General features: G+C 38.4%; 1 protein-coding gene across 1 annotated transcript; it reads right to left on the bottom strand.

Annotated features, from left to right (window-relative positions):
• Positions 1-2,631: 2,631 nt before the first annotated feature.
• On the bottom strand, positions 2,632-3,051 carry LOC135595108 (auxin-responsive protein SAUR76-like). Its single transcript, XM_065085625.1, has one exon. It carries the CDS (start codon positions 3,049-3,051, stop codon positions 2,632-2,634), a length of 420 nt encoding a protein of 139 aa, XP_064941697.1.
• Positions 3,052-14,436: the final 11,385 nt, after the last annotated feature.

The following is a 14,436-nucleotide window of genomic DNA, read 5'->3' as shown; positions in this document are numbered from 1 at the left end:
GTATATAAACTTAGCTCATTTTTAATGTCAACCAGCTTCGTTAACTTCAAGTCTAACACCTTTTTATTTCTACGATAACAAAAGGAATGTACTATATATCCGCAAGTCTATGTGAATGACATTATCACCATAGGTAAATAATTTTATGAAGATAAAAAAATTTCTTAAACATTGACAAATCAATTTCCATCAAAGACCTAAGGAACCTTAAGCTATTTTCTAGGAATGGAAGCAATGTTCACATCTTCTAAACTTTTCTTATCTTAAAAGAAATACATTCGAGATTTATTATTAAGGACGAACATGCAATATATCGCTACCTCGCTCTTCACTATTGAGTCATTCAAATTATACGATGGCAACCCTACTACGAATCTCACACAATACCAACAAGTAATTAGTTCCTTATAGTATTTATCACTTACATGTCCAAACATTTCATTTGTAATCAATAAATTATCATAATTCATATATCGACATTTTATTGTCTATTGGTTTACACTAAAACATGTCTTCCAATATTTTAAAAGGACTCTCAATTATAAATTTCTTCTTCATAAACAATCATCAATTTATCTCCATACTTTCGTCGATGCTGATTGGGCAAGCAATACTGATGATAGAATATCTATATCAACTTAAATTATATTTCTTGGTATAAATCTAATCAATTGAAGTTTCAAGAAGTATAACATAGTCGCAATATCCACCACTAAAGTTAAATATCGAGCTATCGCCACCATCACTATAACTTTCAACTGAATCACCAATTTATTACACAAACTTGGTATCATCTCCCAATCAAGTTTATACTTCTAACTAACTAGTAGATTCCCTCACAAAGCCTCTCGCTCTCAAAATACTTCAGTTACATTAGTCTAAAATTGACATCATTAATGGAAGCTTCATTTCGTAGGAGCATGATAAAAGATAATAATAAATATAAAATAATAATTTTATATTTTTTATGCTCTGATCCTTAATTAATCTATGATTTAAGGATCAATTATATAATTTAAGTATATAATTAAAAATTTCTCTCAAAATTTATATAAATATAATATAATTAAAAAATCTCAAAATTTATATAAATATATATTATCTATATTATCATAATTTATATAAATATATTATTTATATTATATAAATATATATATATATATTATTCATTTCACACTAAGTTTTTCGTTTCTTTAATTAGGAGAGCTTTAATGTAAGCAAATCAGTATCGAGAGACTAGATCTTCAAGTCAAGGGTTCGATAGTGGTGTGACTGATGATATGGATGACGTTGTCCACCTTGTAAGCAACCCATATCAGATCTCAAAGCGACACATACATTATGTTTGGTTTTAGCCTCATCTTTCAATGACAATGTTAAGATCAGGCCGATGATTCGGTGTTTGGTCTTCTACGCGTCTGAAAATACTGTAGAGGTCGACGTCATGGTTAATTTAGCCCATACACATACACGTAAGCCGTGCTTCGGCCCACCGCAGTCATGCAAATGTTGGTCATTAGGCTGATACATTTCATCAACCGGAATGAACAGGGAAAAGACGATAACGACAAGAGATTGAGGACAATTATGTATTCATTTCTACTACTCTTAAGTTAAATTTGATCATCCTCTAATTTGATTCATAGTAGATTCGGGTAGAAAAAAATGTGCTAGAATCAGGTTCAAGTTCCGATAGCATGAAGTTAGTAAGCTACAGTGATTTCTTCCTCCTATACACATGTTAGTAATTTACTTCTCTCGACTCTTTGTCCTTCTCTATTTATGAGAAACCTAAAGAATGATGGAGCACACCATGTGCTTCTCGCAGCCCCACAGCACCATCAAACCATGTGCCCTCTCTGCGGTTTCTTTTTTAATGTGCAGGACCTGCAGCTGCAGCAACGAATGCATGCTTGCCGATCTCCACTGCTATCTCATGAGGATTCATACGGCAAATTCTATACTACCTAGTTCTGTGTTAAACAACATATGGAATCTATTCTATGAGACTGTTCGAATGAACAACATTAATTAATACTTCTTCTAGTGTTAGTGTTTAGTGTTTCACAGTCCGGTAACCCTAATATATATTTTTCCTCTCATCTTCCTCCACAAGAAGGGCAACATCAGGTCCCATGCATAGCCATTGATCCTTTGCTGGGCAAATTAACAACCTAGGTAGGAAGAAAATGTTCATGATGTTAAGTTCCATCTTTTCCTTCTGGCCGAGACCCCACCTCCGTCATTCGTGCAATGCCAGCTCTTGAAAGTGATCTCATAGCTAATGTCGTGGTTCTTCTTTTGCCATAAAGAAGAGCATTCAGGTACCGAGAAAAGTGTTGAGCAGACACTCTCATCCAAGTTGGCGGCAACCATTAACTCTCAACTTCATGATCTTACACCTAAAACCTTTCAAACATTAATGTATTACGAGATCAACATGAACAATTTCCTCTACATATAATTTACATGATTATTTTGGATGTCAATTGAGAAGAGGAACACGTCTGAGAATTTAGCATGGAGCAGAGAGAAAAATAATGACCGAGCATCCTTTTGTAACCCTTCAAGAACAAAGATTTAATGCTGAGAAATTTAGCTGGAAGGCCATGCAAGCCGCTACGTGAACTATCAGCAGGAATAGAAGTCCACCAACTCGTCCAGTGAGTCGGGCTGGGGATCGGCGTTCTCCAGCATCCACAGCAAGTGATCGAAGAGCACCACCTCACAACCCACCACCGTCCCGGCATCGGCACCACCGCCGGTCCCTCCTCCCGTCCTCTCGACCAGTTCCCGTAAGAGAGGGTGGTCGACGAGGTGGGAGCAGATGAGGTACTGCCGCCGCGACTTGCCGACGTACAACGCGCGAAGCGCGGGCGGGGCCTCGTCGCCATGGAACGATGCGGAGTGCCACGCGTCGTCGTCCTGCGACCTTGAGGACGAGCCGCTGCTGCCCCCGCTTGCGGCGGAGCGCGTGATCTTGCTCGATGAATGCCAACGCTTTATCATGCATTTCAGTTTGCTTAGCTTCCCATTCCCACTCGTCCCCATAGAGAGAGAGAGAGAGAGAGAGAGAGAAAGAGAGAGAGAGATGTTCGATGGAAGATCAGGAAGGGAGGCTCTCAGAATTTAAAGTGGAACTTAGGGAGGAAGAGGGAGCCATTGAGGAGAAGGTGAAGACAACCGGCATGGGAGGGTGACAGCCAAAAGGCCAGGAAGAGTGGTCATAGGGTGGGGCAGAGTTGGGTGAGCAATGTAGCTGAGCTACATTCCATTTCTCCTTTGCAAGTTTGTGTTTGTTGGGTGGCATGTAGCATGCTTTACATAGTTCTGTACAGCATACAATCCAATCTACATGATGATGTTTGGTAGATCAAAGTATTATAGTTATGATATATATATATATATATACATAAAAATTTTTAGTCTACAGGGGCAATCAATGAAAACCACCAATGGCAAACCTCAATTTTCATGTAATGGGGATATAAACAAGAATAACATTTATATATGAACAAATACTAGTAGGCCATGATATACAGCGGAATTAAATGGAACCACAATCAAATAGAACACCAAGATATACGTGGAAAATCCCTTCAATGTGAAGGGTAAAAACCACGGGGCAAACTAGAGATAATCCATTATGAGAATAATGAATATATAAATCTCAATCTCTTGCCCTAAACCCTAGCAACAATCACAAGAGAATAACTGGGATACAAGGATCACATCACTGCCCACAATATCTACAACCTCCCCAAGTAATCACAGCAAGAGTCTACTGTAGATTTGATCTAACCTGAGAGGAGTACACTGCTAAATGATTGAGAACAGTCTCTCTGCGTTGTCCTTGTCTTCTTCCCTTTCTTTCTCTTCATTTTCTACCTTGTTTTCCTCCTTTTCTTTGGAATCTCATGGCTATTCCCTTCTCCCACATTGCTACCCTATTTATGCCTTTTTCTGCCTCCAAAACGCAGCCACCACACCCCCCTTAATGTTAATTAGGGTTAGGTTAAGAGGGGGTGAGCTGTGGGCTGCCCAAGCCCACTATGGGCTGAATTTGTGGGCTGCCAGCCCAACAACCTCCCCCTTCAGCCTATAAGGGAGGCTGTCCCATGACTCCTCAATGTGAAGCCATGCCGATCAGCTGTCGGCATATCTCTTGTCTTTCTTTTGGTAAAATTTTTGTCAACATGTCTGCTCCGTTGTCATCTGTGTTAATTTTCTGAAGCTGCAACTGCTTCTCTTCAAATACATTTCGAATCCAGTGATATCTGATATCTATATGCTTTAACTTGGAATGAAACATTGGGTTCTTACACAAATGGATAACACTCTGGTTGTCACAATGCACCATATAATTTTCCTGTTTCAGCCCAATTCTTGTAAGAATTCTTTCATCCATAACATTTCTTTACATATCTCTGTAACAACAATATATTCTACTTTTGTGGTGGAGAGAGCAATATACCTTTGCAACCTGGATTGCCATGACATAGCTCCCCCTGCAAAAATAAGTACATAACCTGAAGTAGACTTTCTCGTATCTATATCTCTTGCCATATCTGTATCTGTGTAACCTGTCAACACATGTGGTCCACCTCCAAAGCGTAAACAAACCTTAGAGCTCCCTCTGAGATATATAAAAATCCACTTCATTATTGCCCAGTGCTCTTTGCCTGGATTTGTAAGAAATCTGCTAGTAACACCAACTGCATATGCGATGTCTGGCCTTGTACATACCATTGCATACATTAAACTTCCAACTGTTGAAGAATAAAGAACCTTTTGCATTTTCTCCTTCTCCTCATCACTTGACGGACTCTATTCTGAGCACAACTTGAAGTGACCTGTAAGAGGAGAACCAACTGATTTTGCATTGCTCATACTGAATCTTTCCAATATATTCTCGATGTATTTCTCCTGTGACAACCAAATCTTCTTATTTTTCCTATCACGGGAAATCTACATACCTAGTATTTGCTTTGCTGGCCCCATGTCCTTCATTGCAAAAGATTCACTCAGTTCCTTCTTCAATCTGTCAATTTTAGACATATCTTTTCCAAGAATAAGCATGTCATCAACATAAAGTAAGAGAATAATAAAATCCTCACCAAACCATTTGATGTACACACAATGATATGAAGCCGTTCTTTTGTATCCATTTTCTATCATAAATGAATCAAACTTTCTGTACCACTGTCTTGGAGCTTGCTTTAGCCTATACATGCTCTTCTTCAATTTGCAGACAAAGTTCTCTTTACCTTTAACTTTGAAGCCTTCTGGTTGCTCCATATAAATTTACTCCTCCAAATCCCCATGAAGGAAAGCTATCTTCACATCTAACTGCTCAACCTCCAAGTCTTGGCTAGCAGCAATACCAAGAGCAACACGAATAGAAGACATTTTAACAATAGTAGAAAAAATCTCTTCAAAGTCAATATCTTTCTTTTGACCAAATCCTTTCACAACCAATCTAGCTTTATACTTTAGTTGAGAACAATATTCTTGAGTCTTCAACTTGAAAACCCACTTGTTCTTCAAGGCCTTCATTCCATTTGGTAGTAGCACCAAATCATAAGTGTGGTTCTTCTGAAGAGCATCCATCTCTTCCTACATAGCAACTAACCACTTCTCTTTCTGCTCACTTTCAACTGCTTCCTGGTAACTCTCTGGTTCACCTGAATCAGTAAGCATCACATACTCATATGTAGAGTATCTTTTGGAAGGTTAACGTTATCTAGAAGATCTTCTCAACTGAGGTTCTGTTGGAACTTGCTCTCCTACTTCTTCTTGCTCAACATGTCCTACAGATAGATCAACATCAGGCTCTACACTATCTTTCTGCATATCTCCCCCATCACCCTGATATACTGGAGGAATAACTGGGTCACAATCTGCTAATCCTTTGCAGAAGTATTGGCTGGTGCCTTCTTCTTCAAATCTTCAAAAGTTTGATCCTCAAAGAAGACTACATCTCTGCTTCTAAACATCTTCTGCTTTTCTGGATCCCTGTAACCAAAATAATCATGTGAGTAACCAAGAAAAATATATTCTTTAGTCTTACCATCCATCTTGGACCTCTCATTATCTGGAACATGTGCAAATGCACGACAACCAAATACTCTCAAATGCTTGTAGGAAACATCTTTCCCTAACCATACATGCTCTGCAACATCACCATCTAGGGCTGTACATGGTGATAAGTTGATCACATCAACTGCAGTCCTCAAAGCCTCATCCCAAAACCTTTTGGGTAGCTTGGCCTGTGAAAGCATACATCTGATCTTTTTCATGATGGTGCGGTTCATCCTCTCTACAATTGCATTATGCTGAGGTGTACCAGGAACTGTCATCTCATGTTGGATCCCATATGACCCACAATAGTCATTAAACAATTCTGTATACTCATCACCATTATCTGATCTTATGCATTTCAATTGCCTTTGTCTCCCTTTCAACCTTGGCATGAAACTCTTTGAAGACATTAATCATCTGATCTTTAGTCTTCAAAGCATAGGCCCAAATTTTTCTAGAAAAATCATCTATAAAAGTGATAAAATAAAGTCACCACTTATACCAAGAACATCAATAGATCCACCATGAGTTTTTGTCCTCAAAGGACCACATACATCTGTATAAACATGGTCTAAGACATGCATTTTTTAGACAAAGCAGGACTAACAAATGAAACTCTATGTTGTTTACCTGCCAAACAAACAATACAAGGGTTCAGATGTATACCTCTGAGGTCTGGTAGTACCTCTCTCTTGGAAAGAGCTTGCAGCCCCTTCTCGCTCATGTGTCCTAGTCGCCTATGCCACAACTCCATGCTGAAGTCTTTTTCTGTAGCATTTAACTGCTTACCATAAGCTTTAGCCTGCAACCTGTACAAAGTATGATATTTCTTTCCATTAGCTATAACAAGAGAACCCTTACTGAGCTTCTATTGCCCTTTGTGAAATCTGCTATCATAGTCTTCATCATCTAGCCTTCCAACTGAAATTAAATTCAGCCTCAAGTCAACCACATGCCTCACATCCTTAAGCACCAACTTGCAGCCAAGATTGGTCTTTAAATGGATATCACCCATGCCTATGATATCTGTTGTGCCATAGTTGCCCATCTTGACAACACCAAAATTTTCAAACCTGTATATAGCAAAAAACTCCCTCCGTAGTGTAGCATGATAAGAAGCACCTGTGTCAATCACCCACTCAAGATCCTGACACACACAAGAAAAAATATCATTAGAAGGAGACAAAATCAAATAATCACCACCCTGTATTGTAGTTGTGATATTATCTTTTGACTCTATAGACTCCACTTCTTTTCCCTTTTTCTTGCTCTTCTTAGGTTGCTTACATTGGTTCTTGTAATGTCCTTTCTCACCACAATTATAGCAAATAATATCTTTTCTTGATCTTGACTTACTTCTACCCATGCGTGAACTACTTCTAGACTTTGACATTCCTCTTAAGTGCCTGTGAATCATTTTGAGATATTGCCGAACTCTTTCTTCTCAACTCCTCATTCAACAAACTACTTGTTACTTAACTCATGGTGACAATACCATCTGGCACAGAATTACTGAAGGAAACCACCAATGTCTCCCAACTTTCTAGTAATGAACTGAGAAGTAACAATACCTACAACTCATCATCAATAGACATTTTCATAGAGGATAACTGGTTAGTAATACTTTGCATTTCATTCAAATGTTCAGCAATAGAAGCACCTTCTCTATATTTTAGGTTCACAAGTTTTCTGATCAAAAAAGCTTTTTTGCTAGCTATTTTTCTTTCATAGAGACTTTCCAACTTTTTCCAAAGAGAATATGCAAAAATTTCAGTAGAAACACGGTGAAAGACACTATCATCAAGCCACTGTCGAATAAATCCAATTGTTTTTCAATCTAACCTCTTCCACTCATCATCTGTCATAGTTGTGAGTTTTGCACTATCCCCCTGCAAAGGTCCATACAAATCTTTACAATATAAGAGATCTTCCATTTTTGGTTTCCATATCATCCAATTGTTTCCATTTAAACTAATCATGTGAGAAACATTACTAGCCTCCATGTTGAAATACAAAATTTAAATCACCAAAACCCTTTGCTCTGATACTAGTTGATGGGGATATAAATAGGAATAACCTTTATATATGAACAAATACTAGCAGGCCATGATATGCAGCAGAATTAAATGGAACCACAATCAAATAGAACACCAAGATATACGTGGAAAACCCCTTCAATGTGAAGGGTAAAAACCACGGGACAAACTAGAGATAATCCACTGAGAATAATGAATATACAAATCACAATCTCTTGCCCTAAACCCTAGCAATAATCACAAGAGAATAACTGGGATACAAGGATCACGTCACTGCCCACAATATCTAAAACCTCCCCAAGTAATCACAGCAAGAGTCTACTGTAGATTTGATCTAACTTGAGAGGAGTACACTGCTAGATGATTGAGAACAGTCTCTCTGCGTTGTTCTTGTCTTCTTCCCTTTCTTTCTCTTCCTTTTCTGCCTTGTTTTCCTCCTTTTCTTTGGAATCCCATGACTGTTCCCTCCTCCCACGTTGCTGCCCTATTTATGCCTTTTTCTGCCTCCAAAACGCAACCACCACACCCCCCTAATGTTAATTAGGGTTAGATTAAGAGGGGGTGAGCTGTGGGCTGCCCAAACCTACTATGGACTGAATTTGTGGGCTACTAGCCCAACATCCTGATGCTCCCTTATGTGATCGTATCGACTGTTGTCACAACATGATCTATAGCCTCAATATATTCTTAGCCCCCCTCTTCGGAAGAAGAAACAATTGAAGGACAATGAGTTTGAAGAGTAGACATGCATAGTTAGCTGGAATATATATTATAGTACTTGGAAGTCTAATTAATTAGTATATGGTGCTACCGCAGAGCCCTTATTTTGGATGACAGTGTTTTGTCTTACACGAAACCTATATTGTGTTGATCTGTAGCCACACACAGGAATGAGTAAACACAGGTAAAGAAAAACTGATAAAAACAATAGGAATGGCGAATGAGCTTTCCAAATCATATATACAGATGCCACTTTGTCAACCAGTGAGATTTTGATTTACCCCCCAGATGTTGCAAATTGCCACGTTGTTCAACTTGATAAGAAAAAGAGATAAAGTTATGAAAGGAAGAGTAAAACAAGATAAGATATTTTATATGCATATATAACATATATATTCATAACTTTATCTCTTTTTCTTATTGTTGGGAAGAAACCTGTTAATGCGGAATAATTCTTTCCCTCTTTGTGTATCAAAATAGGTTCCTCATCAAAATACCAACTTGATATCCAAATGAAAATATCAATCAGCACAGCATAAACAATAGAGCAATAAATCAATCACACAGTGAGACCAAATCTTTTTAACGTGGAAAACTCAATGTGGGAAAAACCACGGGACCGTAGTCCACCTCAAACTTCCACTATCAATAATGATGATAACAGGTTTACAGTAGGTCTTCTCTAGAATAACTAGAGGATCAGAATGACATCAAGAACATAGATCTTGGCTCAAGAATAGCATATCTTCATCACATAGATGGATCTTCTCCAAAGAGATTTTCTAGGTCTCACAAAGTGGATACCGCAGGAAAGTACCTTAGAGAGGGTAAACTGTAGATCAACACCGTTAGGATTGTAGAGTTTACTGCAAGGATTCTCCACATAAAATTTGGGCCGAAACTGACAACGTTTGGCCACCGATCGTCAAGCAGAAAACTCAGAAACCTTACTTTCTCTCTCTATTTCTCTCTGCACGCCGTCGCTGTTCACTGTGCACGTACGCTGCACCCTGCACGCTGCACGCTGCTCTCCATTTTTCCTGCATGCCCTAATTTGCCTTACTTCACCTTAATTAGTGATTTGGGCTCAATAGGCCCAATTTGTCCAATTTGTCCAAGCCCACATATGGGCTGGACCCAACAATTCTCCCCCTCCAGCTCATATGGTGGGCTGTACCAAGCCCGCTCTTCGCCTACATGCTTCAAGCTTCTCCTTAGGCAAAGACTTTGTCAACATATCTGAACCATTCTCACTGGTATGTACTTTTTCCAACTGTAATTCTTTCATCTCAAGCACATCACGAATCCAGTGATATCTCACATCAATATGCTTGGATCTAGAATGGTATGTTGAATTCTTGGAGAGGTGAATGGCACTCTGACTGTCACAGTAAACAGTATATACTTCCTGTTTCAAGCCCAATTCCTGTAGAAACTTTTTCATCCATAAAGTTTCCTTACAGGCTTCAGTAACTGCTATGTATTCTGCTTCTGTGGTTGATAGAGCAACACACTTCTGTAACTTAGACTGCCAAGAGACTGCTCCTCCTGCAAATTATCAAGCTTTACACCCAAAGACTCTCAAATGATTATAAGATATATCCTTTCCTCTCCATACTCTCTCTGGAACATCACCTAGCAGAGGAACTGATGGAGAAAGATTTATCAGATCAACTGTAGTTCTCATAGCCTCCCCCCAAAATGACTTTGGTAACTTGGCATGGGAAAGCATACACCTAATCCTTTCTTCAATGGTTCTATTCATCCTTTCTGCCACACCGTTCTGCTGAGGAGTTTTAGGAACTGTTTTCTCAAGCCTGATACCATGGAACCTGCAATAATTCTCAAAAGGACCCCTGTACTCGCCACCATTATCTGATCGAACACACTTTAGCTTTCTGCCAGTTTCCCTTTCAACACTAACATGAAACTCCTTGAAAGCATCGAGTACCTGGTCTTTAGATTTCAAAGCAAAAGCCCAAACTTTTCTAGAATGGTCATCAATAAAAGTAACAAAATAAAGTGCACCTCCAAGAGTTCTAGTTTGCATAGTACAAACATCAGTATGAACTAAATCAATAACATCAGATCTTCTAGATGATGGATATGTCTGAAATGCAACTTTATGTGTTTTTCCAGCTAAGCAATGATCACAAGATTTAAGAGATGTACCTTGCAACTCTGGTAAGAACTGCTTTCTAGCAAGAGTTTGAAGTCCCTTCTCGCTGATATGTCCAAGCCTCTTATGCCAAAGATCTATACTTTCACCTTTTCGAATTGCATTAATCTCTCCTTTGTGTAGCTTAGCTTCCATGACATAAAAAGAGTTAATCTTCTTTCCTTTTGCCACAATTAGAGAACCTTTAGTGAGTTTCTATTTACTTTCACCAAAATAATGTGCAAAGCCCTCATCATCAAGTCTACCTGTAGATATTAAGTTAAGGCGAATATCTGAAACATGCCTTACATCTTTGAGTATCAATTTGCTCCCAATACTGGTCTCCAAGCAAATATCTCCAATACCCACAATCTTAGATGTACCATTGTTTCCCATTCTGACATTACCAAAATCACCAGCAGTGTAAGATCTAAAGAAATCACCATGAGAAGTAACATGAAATGAAGCACCAGAGTCAATTACCCAATTATTGTCCTGAGCTACAAGGCTAACACAACCTTCATCACAGACAATAGTGATATTACCTTCAGCAGCAACTGTATTGGTCTCTTTCTCATTTTTCTTCATTTCATTCTGTTCTCGCTTCCAAAACCTACACTCTTTCTTCATGTGACCTGGTCTGTTACAGTGAAAACATTTGATATCTCTTCTAGACTTGGATCTTCCTCTATAACCATATGAATTTCTGCTATGACTTCTTCCACGTCTTTCTTGTTTTTCAGTAACAAATGCACCAGAAGAAGATTCACCCTGTTCTTTCCTTCTTGCATCTTCATTTAGCAAACTGTCTTTAACCATATCTATGGTTAGAGTCCCCTCTGGCGTGGAGTTACAAATAGTCACCACATACGTTTCCCAACTTTCTGGTAAAGAGCTGAGAAGTAATAATCCCTGCATCTCATCATCTATATTCATTTTCATAGCAACCAACTTGTTTGCAAGACTCTGAAATAGGCTTATGTGCTCAATAATGTTACCACCATCTTTATACTTCAAATTTACAAGCCTTCTGAGGAGAGAAATTCTATTTCCCACTGTCTTTTTCGTAAAAAGATTTTCTAACCTTTGCCAAACAACATCAGCTCTGGTTTCATCTGAAATATGCTCATGCAAGTTTATATCCATCCATCTTCTAATATAGGCAATAGCTTTTCTATGTTGAACTTCCCATTCTTCATCGTCCATAATAGAAGGTTTATCTTTAACCTTGATAGGCTTATACAAATCTTTGCAATAGAGCAAATCTTCCATCAGACGCCTCCAAGTGGAATAATTTGATGAGTTCAATTTAATCATACCATCTGACTGCTCCATTTCAATCACACAAGAAAACTAGCACCAAACAACCTGATGCTCTGATACCACTTGTTGGGAAGAAACCTGTTAATGCGGAATAATTCTTTCCCTCTTTGTGTATCAAAATAGGTTCCTCATCAAAATACCAACTTGATATCCAAATGAAAATATCAATCAGCACAGCATAAACAATAGAGCAATAAATCAATCACACAGTGAGACCAAATCTTTTTAACGTGGAAAACCCAATGTGGGAAAAACCACGGGACCGTAGTCCACCTCAAACTTCCACTATCAATAATGATGATAACAGGTTTACAGTAGGTCTTCTCTAGAATAACTAGAGGATCAGAATGACATCAAGAACATAGATCTTGGCTCAAGAATAGCATATCTTCATCACATAGATGGATCTTCTCCAAAGAGATTTTCTAGGTCTCACAAAGTGGATACCGCAGGAAAGTACCTTAGAGAGGGTAAACTGTAGATCAACACCGTTAGGATTGTAGAGTTTACTGCAAGGATTCTCCACATAAAATTTGGGCCGAAACTGACAACGTTTGGCCACCGATCGTCAAGCAGAAAACTCAGAAACCTTACTTTCTCTCTCTATTTCTCTCTGCACGCCGTCGCTGTTCACTGTGCACGTACGCTGCACCCTGCACGCTGCACGCTGCTCTCCATTTTTCCTGCATGTCCTAATTTGCCTTACTTCACCTTAATTAGTGATTTGGGCTCAATAGGCCCAATTTGTCCAATTTGTCCAAGCCCACATATGGGCCGGACCCAACACTTATATGCATATACGAAAGGTTGTCCAGCATATAGCATATATATTCATAACTTCATCTCTTTTTCTTATAAGTTATGAAAGGATGTCCAACATATATGTATGTAAATAAAAAGAAATTAGAGACTCGAGCTAAAAAGTAAATTTTCCTTGGGTTTGCTTCTTGGGTGAAAGGATACAGATTATGGTGTTCTGATCTCAAATCCCCAAAATTTATAATCAGTAGAGATATTACTTTTGATGAATTGTCTATGTTATCTTCCAAAGAGGAATCTACTAGTAGTACAAATAATAGTGCGCAGAAGCAGGTGGAGCTTGAGATTGGTAGTTCTGATTCTTTTCAATCGAACTCTTCTGCTCAAAGAATGCTAGTAGATAGTCCCGAGTCTACTAATGAAGATGAACTAGAGGAAGAGCAATATTCCATAGCCAAGGGTAGACCACGGAGAGATATTCAACCACCACAAAGATATACAAATTTGGTTGCATATGCTTTATCTGTTGTAAAAGAAACAAGTGAAGTTGGTGAGCCTACTACCTACTCAGATGTAGTTTCTTGTGATAATTCTGCTAAGTGGTTGATTGTGATGAATGAAGAAATTAAATCTCTCCATCAGAATAGAACTTGGGATCTTGTGAAGCCGCCTTCGGGTAAGAAAATTGTTGGATGCTAATGGGTCTTCAAAAGGAAGGAAGGTATTCCAGGGGTTGAAGATGCAAGGTACAAAGCATGATTGGTTGCAAAGGGCTATAGTCAGGTATATGGTGTTGATTTTAATGACGTGTTTTCACCTGTTGTTAAATATAGCTCTATTCATGTTTTGCTAACTTTAGTTGCCATGTATGATTTGAAATTAGAGCAACTTAATGTCAAGACAGTTTTCTTACATGGTGACTTGAAGAACAAATTTACATAGAGCAACCTCATGGATTTGAAGTTAACGGTAAGGAAGATCATGTTTGCTTGTTAAAGAAATCCTTGTACGGATTGAAGCAGTCTCCAAGACAGTGGTATAAGAGGTTTGATTCTTTTATGTTGGGCCATGGTTACACGAGGAGCATATATGATAGCTGTGTCTACTTCCGAAAGTTAACTGATGGCACCTTTGTGTATTTATTGCTTTATATTGATGACATGCTTATTTTAGGTAAGAATTTGTCAAAAATTCACACTTTGAAAATTCAACTGAGTAGTGAATTTGAAATGAAAGATTTGGAAGCAACTAAGAAAATTCTTGGCATGGAGATCAAAAGAGAACGAGGAGTTGAAAAATTAATACTGACCTAGAAAAATTATATCGAGAAAGTCTTGGAGAGGTTTGACATGAAAAATA

Source organism: Musa acuminata, chromosome BXJ1-10 (assembly GCF_036884655.1).
Source record: "Musa acuminata AAA Group cultivar baxijiao chromosome BXJ1-10, Cavendish_Baxijiao_AAA, whole genome shotgun sequence".
Classification (NCBI taxonomy): domain Eukaryota; kingdom Viridiplantae; phylum Streptophyta; class Magnoliopsida; order Zingiberales; family Musaceae; genus Musa; species Musa acuminata.
Note: the sequence above shows the minus strand (reverse complement) of the source record. Positions and strands in the feature narration are given on the sequence as shown.